At 35.9% G+C, this 10,176-nt stretch overlaps 1 protein-coding gene across 1 annotated transcript; it reads left to right on the top strand.

The window, feature by feature from the left end:
* Positions 1-4,495: 4,495 nt before the first annotated feature.
* LOC114720933 (serine/threonine-protein kinase BSK2) lies at positions 4,496-9,714 on the top strand. The gene is made up of 10 exons (XM_028906678.1): positions 4,496-4,888; positions 5,157-5,380; positions 5,626-5,761; positions 6,495-6,628; positions 6,882-6,987; positions 7,400-7,485; positions 7,871-8,059; positions 8,188-8,346; positions 8,936-9,049; positions 9,299-9,714. Exons 1-10 carry the CDS (start codon positions 4,804-4,806, stop codon positions 9,548-9,550), a joined length of 1,485 nt encoding a protein of 494 aa, XP_028762511.1. The 5' UTR covers positions 4,496-4,803; the 3' UTR covers positions 9,551-9,714.
* The last annotated feature ends 462 nt before the right edge of the window (positions 9,715-10,176 follow it).

Raw genomic sequence — 10,176 nt, 5'->3', positions numbered from 1 at the left:
GCCATTTGGTATAAAATAGTTGAGAGAACATGAAAGATATTAATGACTTTAGTGGCTATATTATCTTCATTCGTTAATGATTTTTCTTTCTTGAGGGATTATTTAAGGGCTCCTTTATTAGTGTTGATCATAATTTAGTACAGACACTGCATTAAATTTCAGATGTACCACTTTACTGTTATAAACAATCAAATATAAGTTAGGTGAAGCAGGGGGGAGTCATTATAGTGAAATGGAGGGATATATCAACTACAAAAAGTCCCATTTTGATAGTTCCTTCATTTGAGTTAGGTTGAACTTGTCCTTTATATTAAGAAATAATGGATTTAATCATAAGATGTCCCTCCCCTTTATTTATTTATTTTTCTGTTGCAACCTTACCGCTTTCTGGCTTTATGGGGTGATTTAGATTTGATTGAAGATCCAATCACATTTGATAAAAAAAAGAAAAAAGAAAGAAAGAGGGAGATGCATTTGTTACACGCAGAAAGGTCCTTCTCCACTTAGGATTTTATCGTGGGTGAAAGGTGATTAAGAATACCATATTGAGGTTTAAATTTAGGTCACTTTCTTTCTTTCCTTTCCAAGTCCTAGAAAAATGGAAAATACTTGTGGACAAAAGCAGATGAATATGAGAGCACAATTAATCTTGATTAGGGCATTCCACTCCCCTTAAATGGGGTCGCTAAGACGAGCATGTGACAAGTTTAATTTTTTTTTTTCCTGGAGAAGATGGAAAACAAACTTGCTTTTTACTAAATTAATACTCCTCCGGTCTTTAATATAAGACCCATTTAACTAATTTGATTAGATTAAGGAAGTTAGGTAAATTGGTTAATTATAAGAAAAGTGACACATTTTTCCTAAAACACCATAATCATCTTTCTTAATACCTCATCTCCCTCTTCTATTTGATTATGGTTGAGGGAGTATCCATAGGGTAGTTTAGAGAAAATTGATAAATATGAAAATGGGTCTTATATTTAGGACCAAACCAACTCAATAATTGGGTCTTATATTAAGGACCGGAGGAGTATTACTTTCCTCTTAGCACTTAATAGCACTTAATCCCTTATAAGTGACCATTATCCAAATCACGCGAGGGAAAACTATGACAATCAAATTCTGAAATTAGCATTGTGCTGGAAGGAAAGTGGTTGAGGAGAGGAAAGAACTGCATTATAATTTACTGATTTAAGTGCAGATGAAAGGGTTTTTAGCATATATTTTGTGTTTTTTTATTTAGAAAAATCAGTGAAAAGTCTCTATTTAAAATCAATTTTGCCAACTAGAAGGACCTATTGATACTTTTTGTGTACAAAATTGTACATGATATCAAACGTATCAGATTATTCTAGTAAATGAAATTTTAGACTTTTAACCAAATTTCTCCCGGAATAGATATTTGAGACATTTAAGATTGCCCTCTCTGACAAGGCAGTGGAGGGCAGCCCAACAAAGTTAGTGCAAATGTCAATGTTATATATAATATAAGAATACTCTTCTCATCCTATTTATAAGTTATTTTCAATATATTTCATATGGATTATTAAAAACTTAAATTTCATTACTCTCGTTTAAAAGACAATAACTTTTCAATTTTATCTCTATTTAATATACAGTATATCTCATAAGAACAAAGTCAACACAATAACAAATAAAAGGTAAAGTTATACATTTATATAAAAATGTTCTCTCTCTAACCTATAAATAGGACCAAAATTTTTTTTCTTTCTGCCTTATAAACAAGACCAGAAGAGTGTATACAGTGTATTATGTATTGCATGAAATACGTGTATCTTGAAAACTAGGTAAACGATTCTGAGGTTATAAAATCAAAATTTGGATACTGACCCGCCGCCACTAGAGGCCTGATCCCACAATGAGGATGCCTATAGAAGACGTGAGAGGCTGTGCAATTAATAAACCATGTGAATTATGCCCAATGCTTTGTCTCAATAATTCACAGATAAGTACTAGTCAAGTCATACTGTGGATCAAAAAATTATTTTGTTATGAAAAAAGAAATTGTATAACAATGTTTGATTGAATCTTACGATTCAGGTGCTAGAACTTTTTAACAGTTGAGCATGAACTGGGGGCTATGAAATATAATTAGAGAAAATTACTAAGGCCTGAAAAAAATAATCACAAAAATCCCAACAAGAAGTGAGGTTGTCATTTCTTATGCTGAAAACTGTCATTAACTTGTTATGAAACTTTTTTATTATTATGTTTCTTTTTTTAAGACTACACAGTAATTTTTCATATAATTATCCTTTTTTTTGGAAATAAGAATTTGTTTGGGCCAATGTGACTTATGTGGGGAGACACTGAATGGCCTTCAGTGGGGATAGCGGAAAAATGAACGTCTAAGTGGGCCTGCGGTGCCACCCGATTTCCAGGCTTTTGAAATGTGGCCCAAAGAAAATCACTTCTAAATTCTAATAATCAATATATCACAATAAAATAAATTTAATTAATATTGTAAGACTCGTGAGACTAATTCGGATGCTAAGAGTGGGGTAGGAGAGTGGACTGACTCTCTCAGACTCTCGCAGTGCATTATTAAAAGAAGGGTCGTTGGGCCGTTGAGCACGCTGGTTGAAATAAACCCTCGCTTCATATTGGGCCTAATCCTAAGGTATTGTTTGATATGAAAAAAAAAGGAAAGGAGAAGGAGAGAAGAAAAATTTTAATGAGCGCTATTTTTTTTTTTCCCCGGAGACTGAAGGGAAAACCACCTAACGCGGTAATGAGCTCTATTTAAAATATTAGAAAAGTGAGGTTTAAAAATTTTAATAAAAAAGTAATAAAAATTAATTAATCTCACTTTTTAAATTTTTTAAATTAAATTTATTAAAAAAAAATTTCCTGTCCTCCTCTCATTTTTCCTCGTACCAAATGTAGTCTAAATAGAGATCACAAGTACTCGAGAATCCAATTTACATAAGAATTTGAGACTAGAAAAAAATAAAGTAATAGGTAGAGTCATAAGCCATGACCCTCGTCCCAAAAAAAAAAAAAATGAAAGCTTGTTGCTTTTGAGCTACAGGGATGACGCAGATTTGAAGAAACAGATTGCAGCAGAGGAAATTGGGTCCCTGGGAGAGAAGAAAATATAACTTGTCAGAAAATTCGGCAGGGATGACACTGATGTCGAGAGCAATGGAATATGATTTTGCTTTAAATTTTATATAATTCTACGTATACTACTATAAAAGTGAGTGAGAAAAAATTGCGAGGCAAATAAACTGAGAACCAGTGATAATAATTAATACTATATCCGATTTTTAGTATAAGACCCTATTTGACTTTTATTTTAGTTCTAAATATAAGACCCTAATTCATTTTGTTTCTCATATTTATTCAATTTTTTTCAAGATAGTCCTTCTAATAATTATAGTTTTAGCCAATATACTTGATTAGTAAGGATATTTTAGAAAAGATAACATATATTTAGGACAAATAACTAACTCAGTTTACTTTTTTAATCTTTTTAAATTAATCAATTGATTCTTATAATTAGAAAAAGAGGCAGTAACTTACAAATCTTACAAAAGACGCGTCAAATTAGAGAACAAGAAATGATAATGATACGTTATCCAACTGCAAGTGAAGGAAGCAGGTGAGAGTCTGGGCTTTGTGATAAAAGGCTAATTTTGCGTAGATTCACATTAATTGAGGTGGGGCATCACTGGATCTGGGTACTGGAGCCACGCTATTATGCTGCAATGATTTACACAGTCCTCAGGTTAAATGAACACCCACTATTATGCTCCAGGGCCCATCATTACGCTCCTCTGCACTCTCATGATTTCATTCTCCCACTCTTATATACATATACATAAATATATATATATATATATGCTGTTACTACAAAGTACAAACAATGTCACAAAAGATTCTTTTTTTTTTTTCCTTCTTTTTCACGAAACAGTAATATTGGATGGATTTGGGCGGGAAAATGACTGATTCTACCTTCATGAAATTCTTCACCTTCCTTCTGTCAAAATGAACACTCAAATCAGTTTGATGCTGCCCATGGAAATGGGGAGATTCCATTGTTGAATCAGAGACATGCAATGTTCATCATAACTCCGATTGGTTTGAACTTAATGCCAACAATTTGTTTGGTATTTTTTTCCTCGTCTTCCTAATCACGGAATAAAAATTACGAGAAGGGTTACAGTATAATGATAAATCAACATCAGCAAGTAGGAGAGGAAGAGCAAGAGAGTAAGCAGAGAAAGGGACATGACCCATAAAACAAGGGAAGGAGATAATAATGAGTGTGGCAAGTGATAAAAAACATCAGTGAAAATGAGGTTTGGCTTTGATGTCTGGTCGGAGCTGACGTCCTAGTTTCAATGCAACTGCGCGTAGCCCATAGAATATTGCTTCCGAGTCCCCCCCGCCTGTCAAGCACGTGCTACCCCCAAGCCCCGTCATGTGACCTTCTCTGTCTCCTGATTTCCCTTTGGCCTTTGCTTTCATCTTTCTCCCCGCTCTTCACCTTTTCACAGATTCATTCACTTGCCCTTTTGGCCTTTTTCATCTCTCTCCCCCATTCACATTCCCCTCTCCTCTCTCTTTCTTCCTTCCGTGCTGCAACAAGCAAAAGGCGCAGTGACTCTCTTGTGGCACGTGCAGGCCCTGCATTTTGGCTTGAAACAAGTGAAGCTCCATCTTCTCATCCCGTATTTTTATCCACTAGGGCTGATCAGTGTGTGCTCCACTTTCGCTTCAATCTTCCTCCGATTCGTTGAGCTTCGATTCTATGAAGTGTGCAGATATTTGCCCATGGGTTGCTTGAACTCTAAAACCGCTCATCTTCACTCCCCTGACGACCCCTCCGCCTTCCCTGATGCCAACAAGCCTGATCCAGGTTCCTTCTTCAATCTTGAGCTTTTATTTTGTATTTTGACTTCTCTTGGCTAACCAGTGACAAGCTGCTTCCTTTGCTGTTAAAGGGGTCTAACATTCTTGTTGTTTCAAGTTGTGTGGTGTATGGTATTTCCGGGGAACATTTGGTCGTTGGATCTTAAAACTAAGGGATTTAAGCTGCTCTGGGTGTACTTGCTAGTTCACATTTACCTCGGGTGCATTCCATTTGAGAATAAATTTTTATTTTATGTTGGTTTTTGGTTTTGAAGCAAATGGGGATGATGTTGACCAAGAATGCCAAGTCCCAGCATTCAAAGAGTTCGGTCTCGGTGAACTCCGAAGGGCTACGAACGAGTTCAGCACAAATTACATAGTGTCGGAAAGTGGCGAGAAAGCTCCCAATGTGGTCTACAAGGGAAAGCTCGAGAACAATCGCTCAGTTGCTATTAAACGCTTCTCTAAACAGTCTTGGCCCGACGCTCAGCAGTTTTTGGTGAGAAATTCAACTTAGTTGTCGAGAAATTGAACCTAGGAGGAATAGTACAATAAACTGGAATGTAGGCAGCCTAATCAATCTATTGTTTTTTGAAAGTCCTAACTGACTTGAAATTATTTGTGGTAGTTCTACGGGGAGGTCAAGCTTTCCATGGAATTACTTCATGAACTCTCTTGTAGAACATGCGCATAATGAGGTTCTGACATGAATAGTAATAGTATCCGATGGTTTTTACTGGTCAGGCGGAGGCAGCTGGAGTTGGTAAAGTGAGGCACAAGAGACTGGTGAATCTAATTGGTTGCTGTGCTGAAGGAGACGAACGGCTTTTGGTGGCAGAGTTCATGCCAAACGATACATTATCAAAGCATCTCTTTCATTGTATAGCTCTATATCATCCTATTCAATTTCTTTGTAATCCTTGGAACTTATTAATTCTACATTTTTCATGCAATGATCCTTATCAATAGATCTAATGCATGACTATAGAGATTGCAAAAGATGAAGTTCTGGAAGAAGCGTGTTAAAATCTATCCTATAATACATGTCTTCCTGATCAGAACCTGACCCTGACAAGTTCTCTGACTCTGACGAGTTATTCGTTTTAAGCTTGGATGGCGTATACTTTCATACTAATTCATGGCCATTATTTACCAGGATCCTGAGTAAAAATACTGGGACCAAAAAAAAGTATCCTTTCTTATGCTTTTATTTTTTAAGGGAAATTTTAAATTTAACTTTTAATAATTGCTTGAGCTACTCAGGATCTTCCGTTTTTCATGTTGAAATTAATATGTAGTCTGTTTATTCCTTCGACTGTCTTGCTAAAAAGTGTATGTCCATTTATTTTTCACCTCGCCAATACTATGTCCTGTTTTGTCTTACTGACCAACGCTAATCCTTCTTCCTCTTAAAGAGAAGGAAGAAGAGTATTTTTTTCAGGGGAGAAGAAAGCATTTTTATGACTACTAAAATAAGTAAAAAAAACAGCATTTCCTGCACTTGTTAATGACATTCTGATAACTAGTTTTGCAACCTTTGGTTTTTAAATTTGAATTTTATTTAATTGTTCATTATTTCCTAACTTAGAGCATACCTGGTTTTTGTGCTGTAGGGGACAAGCAGCCGTTGCCATGGGAAATGCGTGTAAGAGTTGCATACCATGTAGCCCAGGCACTAGATCATTGTAGCATGGAAAATCGCAAAATATATCATGATTTGAATGCATACAGGATTCTTTTCGATGAGGTAAGCTTTGAGACATAGTTGTTTGTTTGGTATGTTTATTTATTCTTGCTGTCTTTGTCATGAGACATTGTTTGCATTGATGGATCTTTGTCGTTTAGTTATATCTATGCTGTAAGCATAAGTTTGCACTCTGCTAATGTTATAAAAGCTTTCAGTATCATTCAGCAGACAATATCTAAGCTATTCCTTTGAAGCAAACTTGTTTTTGGTTCAATGAGGCAAACTTGATGCTGATTGATCTACTTCTTGTCAGGAAGGCGACCCCCGATTGTCTAGTTTCGGGCTTATGAAAAATAGTCGAGATGGGAAAAGCTACAGTACCAACTTAGCATATACTCCACCTGAGTTTTTGCGGACAGGTATTGAGCATGTATCTTTCCGGACAACCTACATTGATCGAAGCTATAATTTTATGCTTCCCATGGAATTTCCAGCTGCAACTTTAGACGTGAATTATGTACATGGGCGAATGATCTGTCATTCTTTTAATTGAACATCTCTAATGTCACTAAACACAAGCTTTTGCTGTGGAAGGATTTCTTAATTGAATTTCTTGCTTGGTCTGTGGCTCTCTAGCTTTTAGAACTCAATATTCCATTAATGATCAGAAGATCTTGAACGTCATTTTGCTTGAGATTTTTTGTGTTGTGCTTACTAAACGTTATTTATGGGAATATAGTAGTACTTGTTACTTAACAAATACACTGAGGGATGGTTGACGAGTTATGAGGTTTTCTGTCCAGTGATTCTGATTACTTACAACCCTTGCAGGCAGGATTATTCCAGAGAGTGTAATCTACAGTTATGGAACAGTTCTTTTGGATCTTTTGAGCGGCAAGCATATTCCTCCAAGCCATGTATGTTACCATCCCTTCCAACCCTTCTTGTCGCTAATATTTACCAAATATCTTTTGCATTTGTAAAACAAACTGAGTCAGAAACTCTATCCCCTGTCTTTTGGCCATAAAGGGTGTGCATAATGCTTTATTTGATGCAACTTTTAGCTGAAAATACGCATGGTAGAAGTTGATCATCACTTCTAGATCGCCTCTTTTACTACTGCATTTGAAGATGGTTTCTTGTTTACATTCCAATAGCCTCAAAAAACTGTATTATTGAATTTGTTATCATCTTCAATCTATTGGCAATAGAGATCCCTATTCATGCTGCACAATTAATCATATGATGTATGCTGAACCCAAGGGTATGAAAATGGCTAAGAAGATTGATTTTCTCCTTCAGGCTCTTGATCTGATTAGAGGTAAAAATGCCTTGTTGCTGATGGACTCGTCGCTAGAAGGGCAATACGCAAATGATGATGCTACAAAGTTGGTTGAGCTTGCTTCAAAATGTCTTCAGTTTGAGGCTAGAGAACGCCCAGATATTAAGTTTCTTCTTACAGCAGTTGCACCTCTTCAAAAGCAGAAAGAGGTTTGTTTTTTTACTGTGCCCCTAAATTTTAAGCTTAGTCTCCATTCCAGTTCAACTTCATTTTCTAATTCTCCCATCACAATTCAAGTCTTTTATTCCTTCTGTTGATTTTCTCCACTTTCTTCCAGGTAGCATCTCATGTGTTGATGGGCCTAACTAAAAACACAGCGGTGCTACCAACCATGCTGTCACCCCTAGGAAAGGCTTGTGCAAGGATGGATCTCACAGCTGTGCATGATATATTGCTAAAAACAGGTTATAAAGATGAAGAAGGTGCTGAGAATGAGGTCTGTCAAATCATCAATGTTTTGCCTTCAAATTTGAGATTATGTTTGGTGGACTCTTGTGTTCAAATCAATAAGCTTGGGTGATCACATGTTCATTACAGAGAAAGCGGTATACTAATTGGATATGCGAATATGCAAATAAACAAAGTTGGTTCATTTAGTTGATGATGCATGTATCTTATTTACATTATCATTTGGGACTTATTCCTTCTCATCCCCGCAATCATTTATCATTGCATTCTACTGGTGGTTACCAATATTTTGCATGGATGCCTCGGCAAAATATCTGCCTGTAGTGAGCAGCACATGGGACCCCATATATCGATCTACTTATAGAGGTCCTTGGTTTTATTTTAATCGTTTGTTTACTCTTTTACTGTTTTGTGTTTTCATATAACATAGGTAGTATTCATTTTACCTCATCACGCTAGTGTTATTGAGTGGCATGAATGCGCATGTAAAATAGGAATGTTTAATTGTATCTGAGACCCAAGATTAAACAGTGTAAACCTCGCTTGTTAATTTCTGGCTATTATGCCAACTTGTTTTTGTGCTTGTTCTTATCTACTTTCTGAGTGTAACCTTGCAGCTTTCGTTCCAAGAATGGACACAACAAGTGCAAGAGATCCTGAACACGAAAAAATTTGGGGACATTGCATTCAGAGACAAGGATTTCAAGAACGCAATTGAGTATTATTCTAAGGTAAACCACCCCCCCCCCCAAAAAAAAAAGAAAAGAAAAGAAAAGGGAGGGAAAGAAAGACTCTTTTCCTTCATTTTCATGGGTTAGTTGCCCTGCTTAAAGATCATATCTTTCAACATCTCATACCATAACATTTTGAGCATTGAAGAGGAATAAATCAAAGTAAAGTACTGGATGATTGATGATTAAGATTATAAAATGCAAAGGTGAACATGGTCTGAAAGTGGAAGACATATTTGTTGTGAACAGTTGGTGGTGATGATGTCGGTTCCTTCGGCTACTGTATTTGCAAGAAGAGCGTTCTCATACTTGATGAACGAGCAGGCAGAACTGGCGTTACGGGATGCAATGCAGGCACAGGTGTGCATTCCTGATTGGCCAACAGCATTCTACCTGCAGGCCCTTGCTCTCTCCAAGCTGGGAATGGAGACTGATGCTCAGGATATGCTCAATGATGGAGCTGCCTTTGAAGCCAAGCGGTCTAACAGTTGGCGTGGTTAACTTGTGCTTATTTTGCTAATTAGTAAGGCGCTAGTTTAGGAAGTTAGTGACCAGTTCAGGTGTCATTGTGCAATATCAAGTATAGATTCTCCCTTTTACAGATGAGTCCTGTAGATTGAATTTTCCTCAGATCAAATAAGTTGATCTTCCGCTCACTTTCACTACTGCTGCCTCCTAATTCCTTTTATCTTCTCAGGTTTTTTTTTCGTGAATTAGAAGGGTAGGTTTTAACGGTCTGAGATTATAATTAAGATCGAGCTGGCGACCTTCATTTACAGAGTCTTCACACTGTTAGGTTATATTAAAATATTTTGAAACAACTTAGTTACTAGTCTTTCAAATTCAAATAATTTTAAAAGCATGTTAGATATCCTTTGATAAAGTTTGTTACAATTGACTTAATTATTTAGTTTTTTCATCTTTACATTATATAAATACAGTGATAAATTATTGACCTTTTTTTTTGAAAAAAAAGTTACATTAAACTGTTTATTTGAAAAATGTGCGGTCCAATTTAAAATTTGACAATGACAATATTGTTAGATTTATAATTCCTGAAATATTTTTAAATAATAAATTAATATTTATTTGTAGCCTTTTTTAGAGTGAACAGTATATTCATAATA

This window comes from Neltuma alba, unplaced genomic scaffold (assembly GCF_004799145.2).
Source record: "Neltuma alba isolate B1F8T4 unplaced genomic scaffold, ASM479914v2 tig00012007_pilon, whole genome shotgun sequence".
Classification (NCBI taxonomy): domain Eukaryota; kingdom Viridiplantae; phylum Streptophyta; class Magnoliopsida; order Fabales; family Fabaceae; genus Neltuma; species Neltuma alba.
Note: the sequence above shows the minus strand (reverse complement) of the source record. Positions and strands in the feature narration are given on the sequence as shown.